This window comes from Nipponia nippon, unplaced genomic scaffold (genome assembly GCF_047370975.1).
Source record: "Nipponia nippon isolate SJK-2023a ecotype South Korea unplaced genomic scaffold, ASM4737097v1 scaffold_4, whole genome shotgun sequence".
NCBI classification, from domain to species: Eukaryota; Metazoa; Chordata; class Aves; order Pelecaniformes; family Threskiornithidae; genus Nipponia; species Nipponia nippon.
In genome coordinates this window covers 56,519,293-56,544,487 of record NW_028262358.1, presented here as the reverse complement: position 1 = coordinate 56,544,487, position 25,195 = coordinate 56,519,293, and the positions used below count along the sequence as shown (strand labels likewise).

Sequence of the window (25,195 nt, the reverse complement as noted above, 5' to 3'; positions counted from 1 at the left end):
TCATTTAAGCATGAACCTTATAGTGATTGCCCATCTACTTAGAGCAAGCATTTGCTCAAATACTTTGTGGATTGAAGTCTAAGTACTTGGAAACCAGTGGATTTAAAATCTGTAAGCACTGTTATTTGTGAGAGACGTTCTCACTTGTAATCCTTGGAAGGTGTTTTCATAAGGCAAATTCCATCTCTGACTTCATATAACATCTTCAGCTTTGGGGTGTCTCCTCACAGAAGCAGAGGAAGGACCAAGTGCTCATTCACACTTCCAACTATATCAGCTTGCATAATTAAAGATGATACCCTTCCCTTTAAAGGATCTTTTATGCAAGTCAACACATTCATCTTTAAGGAAAAACATGAGCCTGAGATTATAACATCTAACTTTATTTCACATTCTGAAGCTTCCAGAGTGCTTGCAAAACATTCATTTCAGACATTGTTTAAACTAGTAGTTAGGTATCTGACAGTCATACTGGTTATGCACCGAACAATCTGTGTTTTTAATCTCCCTAATCCAGGGGACATAAAAAATGTTTTGATATCCAGTACAGATTTCAGGAGGAAAAAAATACAGTACATTTAAGCTTCCCTTTCTACATTGTTTACTAAATATAGTGTAATACAAGTAATAATATGCTGTGGAAAGTTCTACTGTAATGTAATGTGCATTTACAATCCAGGAGTAAAAATTTACTCATCTAAAACAATTTCACTCTCAAGAAACAAGCAGTTTTGGCCAGCTGGGTACACACTGTAGGCCAAGTTGTCTCTTCAAACAGTCCGCCAAACTCAGTAACCAAAGCAAGCAGGCTTGAATTCTGCTTTTCGTAGGCATGTTAGAATAGGTGGCATCACCTATTCTAGAGCTAGGACACTGTGAACGCACTTGTGCATGCAATGAAGTTCACCAGACTCAGTAAGACTCTAAGTGAAAAAAATATTATTAATGAATGAATGAACACAACTTCCTTTCTCCAGAGGACTATTATTTTAAGTCCGTAGCCTGCAACCTGCCAAATGCAGTTTTGCAGTCTTATCAGCAAGTCCCCGGTGTGCTAGAACCCATAATGTCTGCAGTGAAATGCTCTGTAAACTCTGTAAATGGTTGCTCTTCTAGCAATGATATATATCTCTCCAGAAGGGAAAATGTTGCACACTAAAAATAAACCAATGAAAGCCAGTCAGTAAATACATGCAAAATAATTTGCCTTTACAATAAGGAATACTTGTGGTTTACAGTAAGTAACGCTTGTAAGCTCAATGTTTGTAGCAGTATTTGCAAATGGGGTGATACTGGGCTGGAAGACTGCAGTTCAGAGATCAATGCCAGTGCTTCCTGAGGGATGCTGAGCTCTGCAAAGGGATGCATGCTGCCAGTCTCCAAAAGCCTGGAAAGTAAGATGTTAAGCATTTTGCCCGTTCTCAAAAGCTGCTGAATCTTCCTTCCTCCCAGAAGACAGATGAGGACTTGTTCTCTCTACAGAAGCACAGGACCAGCCCCCTTAAGATCAGGGACTGGTAGTTGCCTAGCCCTTTTAAGAGCAACAGGCTTATTTGTAAGGGAGGAGTAGGACTGCTCCTCTACTTGTGGAAATTCTTTACCCTTTATTTGAATATGAAATATTTAACAGGAGACTGATACAACAAGACTTAAATCAGGCCCCATTTTTCTGTGCTGTTTCCAGATCCTGGACTTCTCTCACATCAGTGCAAGTAGTCTCTGCTAAGCCAGGGGTTAGCTTGACATGATACATGTATAAGAGTCGAGAAGATATGTTAACCTCAACTAAATATTCTATCTTTATCTTCATATTCCAGCTAATTGTGCAATCCCAGTATTCAGCCATAGATGTCTAAAATCTTGCTTTAGTGAAGGACAAGATTTCAGTCAATAATTTGCCAGGAAGAATTAAATGTTGGTACAATTTGAGAAAAACTATTTGAAATAAGGAAGTGAGTAATCCCATAGCAAAACAGGAAACTTAATTAAAAAAATAGTTGTCATTCATGCTGCTTATCTTGATAACCAGAACTAGAAAAATGAAACATGAGGAGTTCTGCTCCCATACGGCCTTGCTGGGTATTAAAATGTGACTACGTGTTCTGCTGGCTGCAGACAGAAAATTCTTTATAATTGTTACCATGCATTTAGTATGTTATTCGAGACCTCTCTGCATGAAGTTTCGTATACTTCAACGTTTTTCCCACACTGTGGGGAATTTTATACAAGCAGCCCTAACATGGAGTCTTTTAAGATCCTCTACAATCAGCAGAACAGGATGCCTATGACCACAGCCAGGACTGTGATGTTAAATCCTCTACAAGGTCTGCGACTAAGGTTCATCAGAGAGAAGCTGTTCTGTGGTTATAGGAGGAAGGTGGGTAATGGGAGGTGTTCTCTGAAAATATAACATCCCTGGGAAAACACGTAAAACCAGAACTAAAAACAGAATAGTGAAATTTGCAAAATGTGTATATCAGTAATCCTTAACATGATCTATTTCTTCAAGAAATGGTCTGGGTTTTATGTGGCAGCATTTTCTTTCCTCTAAAGTAAAGATACAATGGTTACAATTAAAGATACAACACTATAAATATGCAAGCATATGGCAGAGCAGTAAATTAGAGCCAGCAGTGCAAAGTGATCCCTTGGACAGCGGGATATTGTGCTCTAAGAAATCGCCACTACCCGCCTCTTGGCAATGTATGTCCCCTCTGCAACGACAGCCGGAGAATTCTCAGAGATCTTCATCATGCACAGAAAATTCTTGAGATGATTGAGGTTCCTCCTAAAATGCACGTGCATGTTTGCAGGAAGGACCTAGCTCAGGAGTCTGGGAAAGCTTTTATGATGGTTTCATAGGCGGGAGGGGGGGTTTGTGTGGAGTGGCAGATGCGGAGGCTGTTGTTAGACCAGTGGAATTCAGGTCGGCTTAAGCTGTTGGTGGTGCTTCCCACAAGGGTTGTGGTGGTATTTGTGGGAGTGAGGGTGATCAGCTGACTGTTCGTCTCCACAGGGAGGGGAGGACACTGCAGGAAAGGGTGGAAGGTGGACGCGCGGAAGCTTGACTTCCTGGGGAAAGAGTTGGCTTGCTCCAAGGAGGCTTGCCGCTGGAAGGTGAGGCTGGCCAAGCTGAGGTTGCTCCGACGTTCGCAGCTGCTGTTGCGGTAAAATCCAGTCCTGCCGGTAGTGTGGCCATGGGAGGAGGGTCGTGACCGACGGCTGAAGGCTGAGGAGCTCCCTTGGGAAATGTGGGCGCTAGCTCTGCGACGGGACAAGCAAGTGAACAATGCCCAGATGATCCCTCCAGTCACCAGTCCAACCACCATGGACACTGTGAAGGCTATTGTTATCTGCTCTGAAATACAGCCAAAATACACAGCAAAGTTATTTCATTAATTCTGAAGGATTTTCCTGCCAGAAAATGAATTGAAGATGGCAGCCTCCTTAAAAGATGAACAAACCCTAAGATCTTTGTGTGTAATGCATGAACTTTACAACACAAATGCAGCAGTTCGGATTGCTCTCATTGTATGGTGTTTTTTCTTTAATTTGCATAATTCAACAACATCCAGAAAGTAGCTTACATTTAACAGCAGTTTCTGTACCAATGTAAGGGAAAAGTCTTTAGTCTCTCCCAGAATCAGCCACCCACCAGCTCCAAGGTGTGTTATAAAACTGCCAAGCATTTGCTTCTGTGGGCAATATGAGGTGTGGATTTTGCAGACTTGTTCCGTTTATAGACGTTTATGTTTTATGTGTACGTGTTTGCAAACTCACCTGTTGCAACAGTGATGTAGCTTCTGCCATGTTCTTAATGGAGTAAGCGTTGTATTTATTACAACATGAGAACGCATCACAGCCTTTTACTGCTGAGTAACAGATACTTTAAATCCTCACAGTAATTAATGTAAATTACTATATCTTAAATGATTATGGTCAGAGATAACCATTAGTAATACTAAGTCCCTTGAATATTTCCCATCCCCAATGTCCAATTTAAAGATGCATTAATCTGCCATTAAGAAAAACAAATTTCTAGCTCTTTTATAAATGGTTTCAAGAACTGAGAGATGTGAAAACAAAAAAGAGCATGGCTAGGATTGTTTTCTCCCCCACATGGTTTCACAGTGTGGAGGAATAAGATGTTTTCCTTGTATATTTCTAATAATAGGACAGTTACTTCAGAACACTTCACTTTTGCAACTGAGCACCAGCTTTATTGCTGTTCTAGAAAGTTTGGAGATACATTTATAATCCTGGATAAGGCCTGAAATGAATGCAAAACCTTTATAGATCCCCTCAAAATTCAAGAAGAGGTTGGATCTCGAACAAGAAGGAACACTAAGTTCACTGCTGGTGGAGCAAAGAGGGAATAAGTGAAAAAGAGCCATGGGACAGCTTGAAACATGTTTGTTCTGTCTGTGCTGTGTTACCATTTTTGTGAAGCATTTCTGTTAAAAAGGAAATTGTATTCATTAGATAGAGAAAGGTGAGTAACTTCCATAGCATACAGAAGCGCAGGCCAGCTAACGCTGTGCCTGGCTAATCATCGTAACAGAAGGTAGTAACTCGAGGGCTGGGATGCAGACTTTAGAGCCTAAAAAGGGCAAGATGAGACTAGGTTCAAAATTTGCTTGCAAGGTAAGAGCTGTTAAAACGTTTCCCCTGAATTTATGGTGCTGCATAAACAGTCATTTCCAGAACCTAAAATAATGACACCAAGTCCGAGCTGTGGGAATTAGCCAAAGCTGGTGCTGGAGAGGCAAAGAGAGCGAGTGACCCGAGGGACAGCTATGGAGAGCAACAGACACACAGCGGAGGGAGAGGAAAGGTGCCAGGCACGGCCAGTGGGACTGGCTTGCAGGCAGAGGCACCCCAGTATGCACCAACAGATACCTTTGCTTAAGTCAGGCCTCGCTGTCTAGCAAGGATTAAATTTAGGGCAGGTCACTGCAGGAGGGGGAAAGCAAACATTTGCTTTCCTTCCAGCAGGGGAGATGTAAATTATTATTGGCATAATTGCACTTTAAGAATTAGTTATTATTACCTTCCTTATCTACCTTCTTACTTTTCTCCCTTCAGTGAAAAATTATTAGCTATGTGATTCATACTTGTAGTTGGGGAAAATTAGCTCCTTGAGCACCAGAAAGTTTAGCATAAAATTTTTGCAGCTTTCTGGGTGGGGGCTCCAAGCAGCATTAAGTTTGAACCCAGCCGTTGCAGCTGCCCATCAAACCCTGTCAGAGCGGCAGTATATTCACCCTACAAGCCTTTGCAGGTGTGGTTCTAGACAGGACCAACATTATCATGAATTACTGACATCACCATGAATCTCCTACCCAAGTTTATTCACCTTACATTTTTCAGGATAGACTTGAAGTGCCATGAGGCCAAGAAAATTTAAGCTTTAATTAAGCTGCCGATATTTTGGAAGGCTATACAATCCTGCTGTTGCTTGCTTGTAACCTCAGCTTTCAGATAGGCTTCTAACCATTATCCTTTTCAAATGGGAAAATAAAGCAAAGCCTGGAGAGGATAAAGCATGGGATATTGTTGCAGAGCACTGCTCCCTTTTGGGAATGCTTTGTTGTCCTTTTGTTCAGAGGCAGACTAGACTTGACCCTAAAATATAATTTTTCTTTAAGCTCTCATTTTTACAACTAAAACTCTTGACTGGGCACACTGAAGTCAAAAGGGTGATTGTCTGGTCTGCTTTTTGCAAGAACCCACAGGCATCATCCTGTGCTGCAACTCCTGGCTGCAGATCAGAGCTCCGTCACCATAAGCAGCCTTCTGACCAACTCGTCATGATTCTGCCCTTTGTAAAACATCTTCAGAGACACAGCAGGCCTTATTGTGCCCCTTTTGGTCAAGAACAGCCTATTATGCCATTTTAATGGATTTAATACATTCTGTTACTGCAAGTTCCTACTCACACTCCCAAAGGTGGGAAGGGAGAGCCAGGACTTGGCCACCTCCAGTTGAGTAAATCCCAGGGAGTGTCCTAAAGACAGCACTTCCCAAGCACTAGAGCTGCCGTCTGAGTACCCCTACTGCTGTCCCTGCGTGGCTATGGGAAACTGGAGCAAGAACTAATCCTCTCTTAGGCTGATTTATCTTGCACCTCGGCTGGAATGCTAGTTCTTTTATTATATTTTGAGACTGCCAAGGGATCCCCCAGACACAGGGCTCTGTGCTGCCACCTGATATCCCTGCTCCTGTTTGGGCTTTCAACTCCAGCAGGGAGGAGGAGAAGGGGATCTCTGCAGGGCTCGAGTGTAAGCAGAAGCACAGCAAGCCACACAAGTGTACCTCGCTCTGGGGTTACCATGCACCGTGGTGAGGATTTGTCCCTGCATCCTTCTAGCCATAATTTTCACCACCTGCACAATCAAATCAGCATTTCACACTGTTAAAAGCAGATGAGGGAATTGACAAAAGTATTGAGTGCAGCTCTTCAGTCCTTCCCACGTGCTGTTCCCCTGTGCTGGAGGTACAGCACAAACAATTATCCCTTTGGATAATGTCTTCATTTTCTTTAACTTATTTGATTCTTTTATTTTTCTGCCTCTATATATAAATGTAAAAGTAGAGGGTCAAATTATTCCCTGGGGAAACTCAGCTGGGTTTACACTGACTATTGCAATTGCCATCTAGTACCCCAAATGCTCTCATTTCAATTTGGACCTACATTTAATCCTTCTGGTTCTTATTATAGAAATATCACTAGACCCATTGCTTACAGACACTTTATTCTTTCTATTCCCAGACTCTCCCTGACTTCAGTGGGAACTGTGGGTCACACTAATAGGCTGAACTTGCTTTTTGTTGACTCCCTATAGGGGATGAATTTCACTGAAATGTAATTCAGTTCTAAAAACTTACGCTGAAGAATTGTAAATCTATGCCCATTGATTTCCTCTTTAGAACGCCCAGCGATTGCAGCCCTGAGGTACATTGGAGAAAATACTACCAAACAGAGAAACAGATCAAAGGCAGAATGGGACTTGCTGCACCTGGGATTTTGAGGGGAACAGCTGGCTTTCATAGAGTTGTTTTTCCATTCCTTAATCTGGGCAGTACCAGAGCAAAACTAGCCTTTCAGGAGAGTCAGAGCAATACTGACACGAAGTGTCCTCCAAGGAGCCATTATAATATCTTATGGTTGCCTGAGAGCTGTGCCTGTCATTCTGTCTTCTGCTTTTAAGGAAAAAAATTGGGAGATAAGGTAGGGATTCTGACAATAAGAATAACTCTCTAGGTGCCGGTCCCCTAAATATGCTTTGATCTGTATGTTTCTCCGGCTGCTCACATTGCCTGCTTTATTTGATTATGCCACAACTGAAAAGATTTGGTCCCCCATCTCAGTCAATTTTCTCCACTCTTACCACTAATACCAGTTGAGGTGAAGGACAAAGTTTTTATTCAACAATGCAGGACAGACTTCGAGGTACAAAGCCAGAAATAAAAGGATATAAGGAAACAAAGCAACTGACTATCTTAGCTATGTTACCTTTCTTATCTATGGTACTTCCAATGTGTCCATGCCAAAAAGGCTGGAGGTTCAGAACCCACAGCAACACCCATGACTTCTGGATGTTACTCCCAGATCTGAATACCAAGCCAGCATGTGTCTGTTAGCCCAACATCTATCCAGATCAGGCAAATCCTTCTGAAGTCTCTCTGTTCCCTCCTCTCTGATTTCTGCAGGCAGTGTTAAGCAAATGCAGTGCTACAGGTTTGTACAGGGGATTATTGCCTCTGCTATGCAAAGCTTTTTCTTGGTTATTGCAGCTTTCTTTAAGGCTTTTATAACTTTCCATGAACTGTATATATGAAGTGTTAGTATATATCCTATCAAGTTGATAGCCTTTAGCAAGTCCTTAACACTCTATAGAATCTACACCAGAGAAATTTGGACATGTTATTAGTAAAGATGATAGACTGGCTTATAAGGTGCTTTTCCTAGTTACGGCCCTGAAAAAAGTTCTTCCCATCCAACCTGGACAGCAGTAGTAAGGCCAGCCAAAGGGGGCTCATACCAATCTGTAAGTCTTCTGAGAAGTGGACTACATTCTCTCCTTCATCATCTTGGGGTATACTTCACAAAAAATTAGCAACACTGTCCCTACCTAGACTTGTCAGTCCTTGGATCAACCAAACTCTTCATAAAATAGATTTGCCTTTTGTGATGGAGGATCCTGCCTCTATCATGGAGCTTAGCAGGATCCTTGCAGACATACTCAAGTCAATCTCTTATTTCTGTGAGGCTTTCATTTTCTTTTCATGTGCATGGACCGCATCAGACATCCCTTTGAATTAAGAACATGTTTGCATTGAGGATTCATTTGAATTTCACTCTGGATTTTGTTCCACTAGAATGTAAGAGTTTTCCCAAGGAATCTCCCTCTTGCCCCCAGCTCTGGTTGTGACGGGCTGGAACAGCATTTTGCTCCCTGAACTCAGGAAATCCTTGGGACTTGCATCTTTCCTGTAGCCTTATGATAAATTCCCCAAGGTGTAAAGTTAAGGTGGGCACAAGATCTTCCTTGCCCCATGCTCACAAATATATACATTTGTAAACTTCTCAGCTGGCCAAGTATATGAAGGGATAGTAATACCTTTCAAAATCATGTAACAGCTTCAATGAGAGCATCTCAGAGCAAGAAGCGAGCCAGGGTCAGGGAAGAGGAGACAAAGTACTGAATACAATGGAAAGAGAAATGGAGAAGCATCTTCTAGTCAGGCTGTACACACATGACTCGAATTTGAACTGCATCTTTGCCAACAATAGCTAATAAAGCTAATAAAGAGCCCAGTTACCTTTCCAAGAATCTGTTCTGCTCATGCTATTCCTAAGCACAAGGAGGTAGAAAACACCCATAGGGTGAGATGATACCTACACATTTGATTCGATTTCTAGTGGGTGACTTCCAAATATTACAATCTTCTTTATGTTTTGGAGCTGTTAATTTTTTTGTTATTGCTTTATTAAAAGAGAAATAATTAAGTAGCTTAAAGTTATTAGAAGAGGTAAGGTAGATTGTCAGGCAAGAATGGCATTGTTCAGCATTCAAACTCAGCTTGCTATAGGGATGTTTTACTCATATTACATTAGAGCAAGATTCTGTTCATTTACTTCAGCAACTGAGAGTAATTTTCCTATTTTTCTTTTCTTCCACCTGCCCAAAACTAGCATGAAGCATTGCGCACCTGACATGCAAACTTTATTCCATGTGGGCTCCAGCAAGCTTGTGTGCAAAAAGTACAAATTCATTGATTTCAGCTGTATGAGCAATGAGAAGTATCAGAACATACCACCATGTTGTATAGTGGAAAAGAGCTATTTTTGTAATTTCCATGCAAATTTTAGAATTGTAAATTTATTTCCATTTTAATTCTTTCCTTCTCACATTTTTGTGACCTCTCTTTCCTTTATGCCATGTCATATGCCAGCGACTCAAAACTTGTCCAAGTAAGTAAGCATTCCTCCCCCTACATGCACACATGCTTGCACACGCACACATTGCCTTGTCCCAGAGATGAAAAGCCTCGACAACTGGTGGAGGGCTTGATCTCAGACATGGAGAAATCCAGCTCAGCCTCTGTCTCACCCTATGTTTTTTCCCGAAATGAAAGTTCAGTGAAAAAAGCTGGTATGAAAACCATACAAACCAGTATGGGAATTCATACCTGAACATTGTACAGCTTAGTGCAGAGCACCAGCTAGTGTACTAAAACATGAAATGCATTTGCAAATGACAAATCTAGTAACCTGACTAGTAAGAATTGTTCACATACTGTTTTACAGGAGTCTCAGTGTCTCAGGTTTCAAGTGATGTTCAGGTAAGTCATCAGCGGATATTCATAACACAGCCTCATTTGTGCAAAACCGGACAGGAGCAGCCAGGGTCCATCAAAGTTTCAACAAACTCATAGCATCTTCCTACATCTGTAGCAAATGTACATCTCTAAGTCGGACAGGCTGCATCTACTCTTCCTCACGCATACCAGGCAGCAAGTTTGGAAAGGAAGAATACTCTGGGCCCAGAGAGCCACCACTTTTTTCCCCCACAGAAGGTTTGAAGTCATTTAAACTACTTGAAATTTTATGCCAGTTCTACCAACTCCAAGAAAACTTAGTTTAAAGCTGGGGGTGGTATCAGTAGCCAAATCCTGTGCTGCTGTTGTCATGCTGAGTTCAAAAAAGCAATTACTCTGTATCTGACAAGGGTTGACATTACTATCTTCCTGATTTTTGTCACTAATTGTATTAGCAAAACAGCCTCTCATTAATCATTTGTAGGCAGTCCATGATTCAGTTGGGTGGGCGAATCAGTTGCTGTGTGATATCAACCAGCTGTGATCTTAGTCATGGCAAAATTTTAAGAAAGGTCACACATGACTCTTGTGGAAAGAGTAAGGCTATAGCACAAGGTGGTCCAGGTAATTGTGACGTCCAGAAAACAAACAGATGAGGATGGTGGCATCTGGAAAACAGAATCTGTGGAAAAAAAAGGTGAAAGAGAAGCAGACTGTGCAGGACATGAAAACTAATAAACAAAATAAGTAAGACAGTTAAGCTGTCAGAAATGTCATTGCTCTGCATTCAGACACAGCTTGATAGAGGGATGTTTTATTCGGCCTGTGTTAGTGTGAGATTCTTTTCTGCAGCAACAGAGAGTAATTCTCCCACTTCACCTAATAACTAAATGGTTGTTTTTATGTCCACTGCAGATAAAATAAAAAGTACTGGGTTTAAAATAGAGCAAAGGAAATTTAAAAATATGTTTCTATCTGGGAGGACAGGTAAGAACTAGAATAGATAGTCCAGGCAGGTGGTGCATCTACCCCCATTAAAGATTTTAAAAACAAATATTAGTCAAGAGTTGTTGTAAAATAGTTAATCCTATCTTGAAAAAATAAGGTTGAACAGACGACAGCTCAAGGTCCATACTGACGTTATTTTGTGCAGTTTCTAAGACTTTCTTCCATCAAGTAAGCAAATAGGCTCCAGAAATGCCTGAAAAATTACTAAGTAAATGACAAGGAAAAAAAAAATGCAGTCTGTGCCCTTGGATTAATTCTCTGTTTGAAATGCAGAGGGGACTGTTTTTTATTAGAGGGTTAACTTCACAAATGTGCAACCTACCTAGGAACAAGATTGCCCTCTGCTGGAAATTTATGCTGAAAAACTAAACAGTACATAAAACACCTTAATTCTAATAAAAGAGGGTGTCAGAAAAAGCTAACAAGACACATTCCAAGGGAAGATTACAGAGACGTTAATAGTACCTCAAAACTCAGAAAAACTCTGAATTACATTGCCATAAACACTTAGGACTAGCATTTTGCAGAGGCTTTGAAGGTAAGGTAGACTGAGACACAGCAAAAGTATTCAGAAGCCTAGTGAAGTAAAGTTTGTACAGTTTTGTGGCTTTGTGCAAACATCTGTGCTGATGGAGAAGCATGAGGCTGTCTGTTCTTAAATTCATATTTCTTGCCATCCACAGTAATGTCCAGAATGATCTCCATGCACCAGAGTATATTTGCCTTGTTTACTAATACCATAATTCATTGTGATAAAAAGCCAGAAGAGTGGAATATGCCATCTCAATATCCCACAAACCAACTCAGAGTTAATTATGTTCTCTTGATATTACTGGCAGTTGATTTTTACTGGAATGATAAATAAAGAATAATTGTAATAATCAGAAGGAAACATCTACGATAGAGATGTCAGCATATTTAATTTAATGCCTTTGGCATAACTATATAAAACAAAGCAAAGATTCCTTTATGCAGACAGAGATAGAAACTTTGTTACTGCGTGGTTTCATTATGATTCCTAATGCATTACAAAGACAGTAATACAATTTTGATCTTTTCTGAATGTGCAGCAAACAATCCCTGGCAAGGCATTCTTACCAACCTCACAAAACCAGAGCATAGGCCTAAGCTATATGGCCTCTGCATGAACCTAAATCAAACAGTGAATCACAGTTTGCCACAGTGCAATATGGCATTATAGTTATTATTTAATTGACGAGATTATTTTACAGAGCCTGAGAATAAAATGATTTCCTATATGAACAGAGCAAGAGTGACTGGAGTGAAAACTTAAAATTAAGTAGGATTTCCTAAAATTCTCAAAATTAAAGAGGAAATACCAAAGTATGTATGCTATATTTAAGAGAACAGAAGACATCCAGGGTTAGAACAAAGCACAAGGTTTTCAGGTTACTGGGAAGACTGTAGGAATACATTGAAATCATCCTCACTCCCACCACAGCAATTCTGTTGTCTGTGGTCTGAGAAGAGCCTGACTGACCCAGACACAGCTTCAGGTGGAGCTTGTCCTTACTGTGAGAACCCACAAAAGGCCAAAAAGTGTTTATACTGAAAGTCCAAGTTTTATCAGAATATAAAGTAGAATATTTTAAAAGAGAGAAAACTCAGAGTGACAAGGCATATTCCGAATACCTTGAGATACTAGGTATACTAGAAAAAAAGACCGCATTTCAGCCTGCCCAGTACATCCTATAAACAGTGGTTCTCAATGCCGTGCTTTTCGGAAGTGCTGCAACCTCTGCACATTTGCCTCTGGGTCTCAAATGTTTCTTTCTGTCACCCGAGAGGCAGGACCTTGTTTCTGCTCCTTGCTCTTAGCTATGCAGTCTCTCTCCCTCTCCCCCTGCAACCTGCTCAGCTGCTTCCTAGGAGAGGAGCAATCTCCCCTTCCCAGTTCCATCCCTCTTACTCTCCATTTTAAATGTACATCGTGTACTAACATAGACAAAATGAATGAAACAGATAGATACGTACAACATAGTGTCTTGGCAGAAGCTGAAGGAAATCTACTGGGGTCCAAAGCTGTAAAGTTACTCAGAAACAGTCTCTTCTCACTTAGAAATATACTGCCTTTGAAATACTGCCACAGAGTATTCTGCTGACAGGTCTAACTTGTGTACTGCTTGTTCAAAAATAGCCATCAATGAAAACAGTGTTTAGTGTTATATTTATAATCTCTTTTTTTTTTTTTTTTTTTTTTTTTTTTGAGACTGCTAAAATTGGGGCCTTCTTCAGGTGAAAATTAAGAAAGTTGTACAAAGTTGAAGTATAGGAGGAAGAGGAGCTGTTTGTGAACTTCGCTGAACACTGATCTAAACTATCCAATAAACAAGTATTCAAGGAGCAGGAAGAGGAATCTGTGTTTAAATCAGATTTTCCTACTTTTTTCACTGCAGTAATACCTGAGCTACATCCAGTAATGCAAAAAAAAAATCTCCTGCTACATTTATCTTCCTTGCGGAACCAATATAATAGTGAACATTTTGAGAATACAGAAGTATGTTCATATGTGGCAGTACTGTACTCTTCAATTAATTATCTGCAGTTCAGAAATTTGAGCTTTCTTTCTCCCAGTACTCCTGTGTGACCATCAATCAGTTTCAGAGATTTGTCTTGTACCAAACATGTCAATGAATATCTATTTCATTGTGGGCTAGGAGACCTAATTAAGTAATACTGACAAAAATCTGTGCAACCACAAGCTGATAAATGCTGGTATAATTTCTGAGTGAGATGATTACTGATCTGGAGTATTAGACAACTCTTGATGACCCAGGACAGATGACTCAGGCTGGAGACAGTGTGAAGTGGGACATTGGTGTTTTTCCCACATGAGCCAGCGGTGTCTGGGAGGCTGTTTGCACCAGGCTGGTCCAGGTCCTACTTGCCTAGAGACTCCTGCACTTCTCAATCAACAGAGCCATCAATGGTCTCCTTCTTCACTTACACTCTGCCTGCATAACTTATGCACCTTCCACAGAAGCCATGCGTCTGCTTGGTTGGCTCATCCTTCCATTACCCTGGATAACTGAGAGGTGGCATCAATATAACATAATTTTTTAACACAACGGGTTTAAAATTGACAGGTGTCAGTTAAATGGTCAAATATTGCATAAGTGTGTGTTAAGACTGTGAATTCAAATGTCTGAAACAGGGAATTAATTTTCCTCAGCAAATAAGATGCCAGAGAATCAAGGTAGAGGCCTCTGCTGAAAAGCAGAAACTGCCCTGGCTGTTTGCTTCAGCAAGCATGTGTCAGAGCCCAAAGAAATTTTTGCATTGCACTGAACTGACTATTTTTTTCTCCCCCCAATTGTTTTGCTGAAAATTTCCTAGACATTATTTCATAACAGTGCTGTATATATTTGTATTGTTGACAGAGTTTTGGTTGAGGTTATTTAACAGATAAATCTTAAGTTACTATTGTCCCATTTTCAATATATGAAAATCAAACTCACATAAGTACCTTTTCCATCTCCTCAAGTAGAAGGGGAATAAATTATGTTAGGAGAATAATTTAGGATTGCTTGGTGCAAAATCAACTACTATACAACAGGTTTCAAAATCTGAATAAGTACCTTTTATTAAGTTTGTATAAGAAGCGAAGCTTCTACCTTGAAAAGCAGGAAAAATGAAGTTGTCTGTACTAACGGTTATTGATAGTCTTTTCTGATTTTCTTTTTTTTCCCAGACAAAAGAATAGGGTTATGAAATGAAGATAACCTTACAAAGACAAAAGGGTCAGTCTTGAGTCTTGAGTTTACTTTGTACTCTTCGTTTGTGATTGTGAACACCTCATTCCATCACCATGCTTCAGATTAATCTTCTTTATAAGGGAGATGGCACCACTCACAGCCACTCATTTGGCTCACAAAAATTTTTGATTCCTGGATAAATGAATTACAATGGTAAAATGGGAAGTTGTGTATAAGTACAGAGCATTTTCCTTCAACAGGTTCTATAAGAAGAACTGAGGCAGAACCATTGCACCCACAATGTGCTGAGACTAACTCATCTGAATATGAATCCTGCTAGGCTCTAGCAGTTGAGCATGCAGCTACAGTGGGTTTGTTTTGGGGAGAAAGCACAGCACTAAACTCCTTTTATTATGTGACACATTCACAGGCCAAGACATTCATTGGTGTGGTGCCTGGAAGAAGAAATATACTTTATTTCCTAAAGATGAGATTTCTGTATTTGGTGGATAAATAAAGAATGATGATTCTGGCAGCTCATGTGACAACGAGCAGCACCACATACTCAGTCAATACAGTAGGTGTAATTGGCAAAATGTGTATGTGCTGTGTGTTTGATTAATATTTAAATAATACTCTGAAGAAACTTTGCCTCTTCCTTCTACTACCTCAGATCTGTGTGCTTCCTGCTAAAGATGGTTAAGCATTTGATAAATCAATGGCTGTATCGGGGGGTGGGGAAAGCAGGAAAGAAGCAGTAATTAGGATGCAACAAAACACAGCCTGAGGATGACAGACTCACTTTAAAAGAATAATTTATATACAAGGAAGAAATCGTGCTCCGAATAGACAGCATGCAAGAATAAGACTGGTCTCTTCTCTTCATGACACAGTTTATTGCTTTCATCCACCTACAGTAATACTCTTTTCTTTGGGCTTGCCAGAATAAGGGCAAGCAAGAAAATAGGTACCTCATTAATACCTACTTTTATCTCTCTGACAGGCCTGCACGTAAGATCTTGGCATTATCTTCCTAAATGTAAGGTCTGACTATTGATATAAACCCCTTTGCTTCAGTAATGGAACCTTTCATGTGATTGTCAAATCTTTTACTTAACTGAGAGCAAAATAAGCATAATCACATTAAATTTGGAATAGTTTGATCGTTATGCCCCTTGAGAAGACAGTATATGATTTATCTGATAAATTTTTATGTAGGGTTTATACAAAATGATAGTAGTCTAGTAGTTGATACAAAATGGTACCTCCAAAATCTAGCTGGAAAATAAAACACGGCGTAAGGCTAAGACACAGTTCTGTCTCTGGGAGAAATCAGTGTGGGCAGAGTATGTTTTGATTTGATATACGACCTTGACTCCTGTCCCTGATGGAGCACAGAGGAAGTGCTGGCTTCCTACAATAGTTTGGCACCAGCATAAGTAGCATTAGAAGGTGCAGTGCAACATCTCCTGCCTGGCTGCTTCAGGCTGTCCGTAGCAATACTGGAAGACAATGAAGCACAGAGACATAGCCGCTCCAGCAAGCAGTACTGCCACGTGCATAAGAAATCCAACTGAAACGCTGCATACAAATCAGCCCTTCTCAAACACAGCTGAGGGGGAACAGAGATACAGTATATCCTGAAGCTGAGAGGGGAAAGATGAGTAATGCCTTCCTTTTTAATTACATAGATTTATTTCTCTTTTGGTATAAGAATATTTCTGGAGGGCTTCAGAGGAGGAGTCAGGGACCCCGAGTGTTACAGAGGAATGAGATACACTGCTGTCATGTTGCCACTGAAGGGCTGATGTTCAAACACAGTTGCTGCCACTGCTAATGCCTCACAATCACATGCTCTCTTTTATCTTCCTTCAGTTAAACCCACACCCTTGTTGCCATTTCTTGCAGTATTAGCACTATTTATATGAAATCTGTGTCCTGTTTGAGTCACTGGCCCAGGCTGCTCTGCTGCTGCCTTGTGATACATCCCAAACCAGCTCACACTGTGGTCAGGAGAGCTGGAAACGGGAAGATCTGGTGACCTTGACCTGGTAGATAGGACAATAACCCTCTTCCTTGTAGACATCTTAACAGGTTCAGGCAGAGGAAAGGTGGTATGTGTGGGTCTCCCTTGCCCCAGCAGTCCTCTAGCTACCATGATCATTATCAAAATTATGCAGAATACTTAAATGAGCTTCTGACCACTTGAGTGCTTGAGAAGTGATTTAGTTATGTGTCATTTTCTACACCTCTATCACAGGATTTTCATGTGGATCAGTATGTCATCTGAAGGGGAAAAAAAGAGATTACCATTAGTCAGGGGAAATCTCCGTTGCTCCAGAAGCCATGCAGCAAAAGTTACTCTGATGCTTCTGAGCCTGGGAGGACGCACAACCCTACAGCGCTCTCCAAGAGGTGAAAAAAAAGTCTGTCTCAGTTCCTATATAGGTGAAGCTGAGTTTTACTGGTGTTGCCATTATTTGGATTTGTCTGTGTACTGTGTTCTCAGGGTCTGTCTGAGGTCCCAGCGTGTGACATTTGTAACAGACAAAACCAAACCTGGTCCCTGTCCTAAAAACTCTGCTGAGCTGTGTAGGATTTTCACCGTCCTGATTTCTGCAAATTCACCATGCAGATACATTGCAAATATTTTTCATCAATATGAAAAAACTTACTCGTTCAAGTGAAATCTTTGGCTAAGATATCTGGAAATATGGCTTCACTATTAAATTTGTGGCATCATGTAACATTTCACTGAGGAGCAGGAGAGAGAACTTGTAGGTACACTAGATTTAAGACTGGTAATAAGAAGGGAAATATTTCAAGGATGTAACATTACCATGAAGATCTTGTTGTCCTTCATAGTGTTGTTTAAATGTATCATATTTTATATCTGTGTTGTACATCTGCTCCTCAGATAAATGTACTTGAAAAAACTCAGTGTGTTTACAGGAAGCATTTGGAAAACCAGAACGAGCTTTCTGTCTGATTCTGTGTCACATTTTACCTCATCATCTCTCTCTTGACAACATTCCTACAAAGCAGCACAGGGAAGTTTTCTCTGTTTTTCAAATAGGGACCTGAAACGTGGAGGAACCATCTGTCTTATCTTCCAGAAACCCAACTAAAAATCTGCCTCCCAGTATGCTTATTTCCACAAATGTCTTTTGGGGGATCCAGCCTGCTCTAAGTTCAAGTTGACCATAGGAAAATAAAACAATTCTAGTTTCTCAGTGAATTTGGGAAGAATCAATGTATTTTACTCCATGTTAGGATTTTGTGCGGTGTTTCTCATAGGTTTCTCATAGGAGGAGGGGAAGGAGGCTTTATGTCACCATTGCCTTTACTCAGCACAGCTACACAGTCACTAAGCCAGGTATGCTTGCAGGTGTGTTATTTTATAGAATTGGGAAAATCTGCAGCCCCAAAGACATGGTCTGTCCATACCAGGCTGACACAAAGGGCTATAAGCATACTCTCCTTCTTTCTGCACTATACCTTATATTATGCAGTCACACCATTCACACAACTAGAAATTTCTAGTGCAGACAACATTTTGCACATTTTTAGAGGAATAATGCTCTTATTCGTCCATCTGATCAATATCTTCCAGGCTAAGAAACAGGGAAAAAGTCTCCAAGGCTATATTTTCCTTCAGTTTTTCTAGCCATTTCCTGCAGTGAATTCTGAGAGCTTTCTGACTAAACTAGGAAATACATCCCTCCTTCCTATTTATTATTTTATATGTTAGACTACTTTTATGTTGGGTTGTCCAAATTCACATGCCATTGATGTATACTAGAACCAATCAATGAGGGCATTGGGACTATATGCTTTTCAAAACAAGCTTTTTCTATCATCCGTAGATACACTTGGCTGTGAAATGGGAATGACAGACAAGCTGCTTTTTGTTATTAGAAGTCTTAAGGGTATGGAAAGGTAGCTTTAGAGATGTACAACTTCTGCTTTTTTTAAAGGCTCCAGCTTGAATAAGTAAAGGAGAAAATATTAGTCAGAAGATGGAAGGTTAAGCAAGAACTAGCATGGCTCTAGAAAATCTATAATAACAAATCTGGAAGTATGAGCCACTTATTTGATTGGAAAAGATAGGTGGGGACCTGGAAGGAGGGTTTGTTCACATGCAATTCGCTTTCATGTTAACTCCATCATAACAGGGACAGGAGTCTGCTCAATGATTTGCGTCCTTTAGTATCACACACCATGAGGTAAAGCCCTGAGTTGCAAGTCCTAAGTGATGAATCAGTATCCCTGATAGGCCAGAAGTCAGATTCTGAAATTCAAGTGTTAAGCAAACAGACTTGTTAAGGTAATGCATGATAAAGCACTCTGAGAAGTCTGAGCAGGAAAGTTGTCACTGTAGATGTAGTCAATGTATGCCAGATGGGGAGATGCAGATTCAGTGTGACGACTGCATTTTATATATATGGCTGTCTGTGACATGGGAGAGGTATTAGTACAGACTCCTGGCCAAAGAACTCAGACGTATTCTTTCAGATATGTTTGACTTCAACAAATCAATATGGATCATCCCTTCCCCTGATAACATTTGCTGGGACCATTCTGCTCCTTTCCTCTCACTCATCATGTATTGATGAATTTGACTTGCTTTTGATTTTTATTCTGATTGGGTAATTTTGTCTATTGTTTATATATCATTTTAACTAAATGCAAAAAAGCAATGAGGTTAAAGAAATTAAAAATTGATAAAATCAGTTATCACTGGAATACAATTTTCATTTAGTGTCCCCAGTAGTACTATAAATGGAGAACTGATCACTTAAAAATACAGTGTGCTGTTTTGGGTCATGGCAATACTTATATTTGCTCATAAAAGGCTCTATCCTCATTTTCAGTCTCTGTTTTCTGAAGAGGACAATGTCCTACTACTTTGGATAAGCACTGGAAGGAATTATTCCCTGAAACACTAGAGCAGGATTGCATCATGAGGTTAGAATGAATCATTTTGCCTCTCCTTCTTTCTGTTCTGCCATTGGGGCTGCTTCCAACAACAGTAGCCTGTAAAGTCTGAAGTTGTCTGACTCCAGCAGAGTGATTTCAAAAGAAAGAAGCTCACTTGTTCACATCCCATTTCCAAACCTTTGCAGGCATCAGTGATCTAACCCAAAGACTCTGCAGAAAGAGATTATATCTCCTGTGAAGACATTTATTCCTTGTGCTATGAGCTCCTTATGATGTGTGATATGCTGCCAAGTATTACACTTTTAAAATCACTGGGGTTTTCCAAAACACAGAGAAGTGACAAAAAAGAGACCAACTGCGAGAAAAAATTCTGGTTGATGCAGTGTCTTCAATCACTTTGCTCTAATTTGGCTGATTGCCACGAGTTATAATACCAGGAAGAATATGCATGCTAGGGTGAAATTTTGAAAAGGGAGAACAGGGAATGGAAGAGAAGAAGAAAATAGCAATTCAGGAGATACATCCTTGAGGCTGATATTGCACCTGAATCCAAGGCTGTAATTTTGTTGTGTTTTCCTCCTACTTTGTTTCACTTCAACCCTGAAGATTTTCTCTACTAAGAAAAAAATCTCCAGTGGTGTTAAAACATCTATAAGTGGCTCTATGTCATGCCTTCACTTCCTCCTATCTGCCAGCAAAGGAATTGCATCTTCAGCTTAATGAAGTCCTCTGCTCTATTAGTGATGCCCAGTCTACCAGGATAAAGGCCCTCTGGGGTACTCTGGTTTATGCTGGTCTTTTCCAGCCATCAGACTAGGAAGAGTAGTAGCCTGGTAGAAGCTACCACTGCCACATCTGCTGTCAAGTGCTCCACAGCTGGCTCCAAATTGTAGCCTTTGTGTGTCCACATCTCCAGCAGGACAGCTGAGGCAGCTCCTGGAGTCTTTATTTACTGCTGCTAAAGCTAGACTCAAGGGCACGAAGTGTGTGAAGAGGAGTAAAGGGAATGAGGAGAGACCACCTAATGAGTGTGCTGGAAACGTGCTGACACGGTCATCAGAGTGGAAGCCAACAGGCTTAACCTGGTCACCATACAGGTAGCCAAATGCTTCTTTTCTCACTTGCAAAGAGCTGGACTGGATTTGCTGCTGTTCCTTCTACTCTGCCATGGCTACCACCCATGAAGGATCCCAGAAGAGAAATCAGGTCCCATGGCTGTCTAGAGTGGACTTTCCTGTGTTTGACAGCTGTGTTACTGTTCATGTCAGTGCTGCCCTTCACAAGGAGTATTTCAGTTCATAAAGAGAATGATGTGAAGTCCTTAACCACCATTATTGCTACACCAGTAACTTGATACCATAACACAGTGTCAGACGTTAGAATATGCTTATCCCTAACGACCATCTTTTCCAGTGGAGCATATAGTCTGACTTCTTTCAAGCAAACAGACACATTTTAATGAAGAGGAGTGGCTTGAGTGAGAGACAAGGCAAAATTTGACACTGTATTTAAAACCATAAGTGCATTTGTAGCTTAAAAAGTCAAGTGATAATGCTTAAAGTATTAGTGCCATGCAGTTCGCAATCTTAAAATGCTGGAAGCCAGCTGATATATGGCATGGTTTCCACACACTGGACAAATAACACCCTGGATTCTGATTCAAGAAAAGAAAAATTGTCCTTCATTTCTTTAAGGTATTAAATTGTAATGTTGTGTTTTTGAATAGATACTTGAGTAAAACTAGACTGAAGGATAGTCTAGGGATCTAAGTTTATGTTGATTAATATCTGCTTACACTTTTTCTCTCTGCTGCTGTCATATTGATCAAATGTACTATTTAAATTAAATTTCCTGATCTGAAAGTATATTACTATGTGCACTGGAGAAACAGGATTGTCTAGAAGACATTTATTGTATTTAATTGTGTGAGACTGAAAATGCTTTTAGGAATTACAAGAAATGCACTCCTGGTTAAAATGGAAACATCTTTGCTCTCACTGTTAACTTACAAATCAAAATGAACTCAATAAAGACTATATTAAAACAGTAAAAAATTAGATTAGTACCTGATGGATGGGTACCAAACCCTGAATTTCTCAGTCAGCTATTGCCAAACCTCCTTTTGAAACTACCAATAAAAAAAATAATCCAGATTCTCTGTCTACAATCTCATGTAATACCAACGATGCTGAAGTTCAGCAGAGGCTGGCTTTAAGTGCTTCTCTTTCTGCCTCTGCCAAAGTACCATGCTATGGATTCCCACTGCAAAGTAGGGTGACCGGAGGTTACATAGCTTCATAGAAGCTGGCACCTGAAAGATGAGCTTCTGCATCCTTGCAGCAGCTCAGACAACTTGTCTGAAACAGGCATGTATGTCTACAAAGACTCTGCGCAACATTTGTAGTAGAGAACAGCTCTAGCAAAGTGAGAATCAGAATCCCGATTTTTTGCTTGTGACACATTACACAGGGCCAGGAGCTCTATCATGAAGCTCATGAATTTAAACCAGAAGAGGAGGTTAATATTCTTTTTTTTTTTTTTTTTTCCAGCAGAATTGATTTTAGGCCAGCAAAACTACTGTTTTGCTTCTTCTGTTCCACTATGCTGCATAATTTAGCATTTCAAAAATACTGCAGAATGATGATGGTGAAGATTGAATTCAAAAGAAGAATTCCTGCAAGATCTACAGCTAAGTATGTTATCGACTCTCCAGGTTGTCACTAACTCTACTCTGAGCTTGCAAAAAAGTGTGCTAATTATTTTTTTTATATTATTATTTGTTAAGGTCTTTGCATGAATATAGAGAGAGGATTTAGACTACTTGGGCAATTTGCATAGCGTGACTTATATCAAGGTGCATATATCTTGTTTTTATCTACACAGCTTTATTCATGCACACTTCCACTAGCCTGGAGCAGTTGTAAAAAGATTTATATATTCTCACACATAAATAAGCAGAGGACTGTTTAGTTTGTTCATTGTTTTAAAATTCTTAGAGTCACTTTTAAGATGCTATTGTGTGAAGTTACCATTGGAAAATGGACAGCTTCAGAAAACAGGATGCCTGTATATTTTCCAGAGTAGGGAACCAGCTGTTAGACAATAGATGGTTTGTAAAATTGTAAGAGATTAAAAATCATTATGAATAGTTGCTTTAACAATTTTTACAGCATTTCTTTTTTTCTCACAAAGTTAGTCCCTCTTAGCAAACCTTTGCACACATGTTGAAATTTACACTTTGGCCGAGTCCATGGGATCTGCTGAGAAGTCACACATGCATGGAAGAGGATCTGCATCTTGGTAATGTATTCATACTCACAGCACTATGTGGTGGGCGGCTTACAAAAACAGTGAAACAGCCTGTAAGCCATATCCTGAAAAATCACAATTTCAGGTACTGCATTCTCATTGAATAAAGAACTCTGTTTTATTTATAGCTATTATGTGTAGTTTTATTTTTACCTCAGGTCATGTATCTCCAAGGATGTCAGAAAATACGCTTCTATCACAGTGAGCTTGTGTCAGTCATTGTCTTCTGACACAGATTATATCGTGTCCCTCCCTAGTCTACCACATAAGATATACCTACAGGAAAGGAAGAGGAAATGTTATACTCTTCTAAAATCAATTGGAAAAATAAGAAAACCTAAGAAGCATCTTCCCTTCCCAGGACCATGCAAGCTCCTCACAAAAAAACAAGCTGTGAGGTTCATCTGCTCTCAGAGCATAAGCAAATGGGAGGTGATCAGGGCTGGGTACAGTATCAGTCCCTGGCAAGCCAGGTGGGCAATGCTGGTGAAAGGAGATGCTGGCCCTTTCAGCTATAAGACAGCTCATGTATGTCCTACTCTGTGTTGTCAAATGCAGCTCTTGATATTGAAGGACCAGGTCTTGGCACACCTTGAAAAGTACCTTAAATGGAACGACAGAGTAACCGCAGCACCAGCGGGGCCAGCCACATGCAGTATGCTGTGGAATTTAAACGTTCACTGCTTAGGTACTTTTTTTTGACTCTTCATGAAGATGGAGAACACTTTACCTATGGTCTGAGCAGTATGGTTAATGAATCCTTAGAGTTTCATATAACTTTTCTGTTTCTTGTCTATGTTTCCATGACAGTAAAGCAGTAATTTACCTCAGAATAAAAGCAAATCTGCAGTAACAAGGGGCACCACCTTTTACACCAGGATTCTTAAAGTACATGTTGATGAAAGGACTTTCATTTTTGTTCTGAAAGAGCCATTTTAGAATTACATGTAGTTCCACACTACAAAAATGCGTTATTCTTCAGAGTCCAGCAGACAACCTCCAGACAGCAACAGAGACTGAAACAGTAGTGACAGTACTTTTTCCTCAGTTAATCTGTAAGTATTTCTCAAAGGCGTCCAGTATCGTTATCCTACTCCTTAGCCCAAGACACAGAAATGAAGTGAGTTGCTTATGGGGTCCCAGTAGGAAAATATGTGTGTCAATGAAGTAAACATGTGGATGGTGTTCAACATATTCTTGTTTCTTATGCTAAGGAAATGAACAAATCTTTAAATCTTCTTGCATAGTTATTTTCCACTCTTTTCCCAGGGCACTTCTATGCAACAAAAGTCCTATTTTGTTAATGCATATTATTTTTTAGTTTTAGACAGTGCACAGGTTCTTGGAGGGATCATTGCTCAATAGCAACAATATAATAGACAAAACCAGATCATATGGTTCATTCTAATGCTAAATGCTAATACATGCTAATATTAAACACAGCAAGCAATAGAGCTTTTTGGAGGGAAATGTTCTCCACAGCTGTTGCACAGAATCCTTTAGGATCAAGTCACTGAATCTAATTACCTTGAATGAATTTCGGTGTAACATATACTTCCACCTCACACTCTATACATTTCAGTTAATGAACTATTCCCAGGTTTGGGTGAAAGAAAACAGTCTTAATGGATAACAATCAAAATATACATTGAGGAAAAAGTAAGGAAAATCTGACCATGTGGCACCACAACAAATTACAAATAATTTTTCATTCTGGAGGAGTAAGAGTTTATTCCAAAGGTTGCAACATGTTTCATTTTTGCTATTTCTTTTTCATCAGAAGATGAAACAGATCATGTCTGCCGTGTAGGTACATCTGTTAAATGGTTGAGAATGTCTACCTGATCTGAAACATACTGAAGTCAATAGACACCTCTTTAATTAACTTCAGTAATGAACTTTGCCAAACAATCAATTCTGCCCTGGCAGTTCCTGCTGTCTTGATTAGTTTAAAACCATGACAAAACTTTGTCAAAGAAACATTTGGAAAACAATCTTTTGCGCCGCAAGAAATACAAAATCTATTCGTTGCTTTTTGCTTCCAACATGAGGCTTGAAAGTATCTAGATGTATTTTTTAAGGCAATCACCAGTGAATCTCAGCATCTACTTTAACGACATTCTAGACAAAGAAACAAAATTCTTACCCCAAAACTTTGGTGGCCATGTGACTGGAGAGTAAGTACTGTTTCTATCCATAACATCCAAATAACAAATGTAGAATGGTATGTCCACAAAGGAGTAATGGGTTTCTGAACGTTTGAGATTTAGCAGTAGAAGCAATGCTTTTGTGCTGTGAGGGAACTGTGTTATTCGCCTGAAAGGAAATGAATGTATCACGTTTCCTGCTTGTGGACTCGAATTAGCAAGTGCTTGCCTTATCTTGGAACACCACAT

The 25,195-nt window shown here is 40.0% G+C and overlaps 1 protein-coding gene across 1 annotated transcript; it reads right to left on the bottom strand.

The window, feature by feature from the left end:
* Positions 1-362: 362 nt before the first annotated feature.
* On the bottom strand, positions 363-25,195 carry MYCT1 (MYC target 1). The gene is made up of 2 exons (XM_087775523.1): positions 24,946-25,195; positions 363-3,358 (listed from the first exon to the last, which is right to left on the bottom strand). Exons 1-2 carry the CDS (start codon positions 25,193-25,195, stop codon positions 2,826-2,828), a joined length of 783 nt encoding a protein of 260 aa, XP_087631649.1. The 3' UTR covers positions 363-2,825.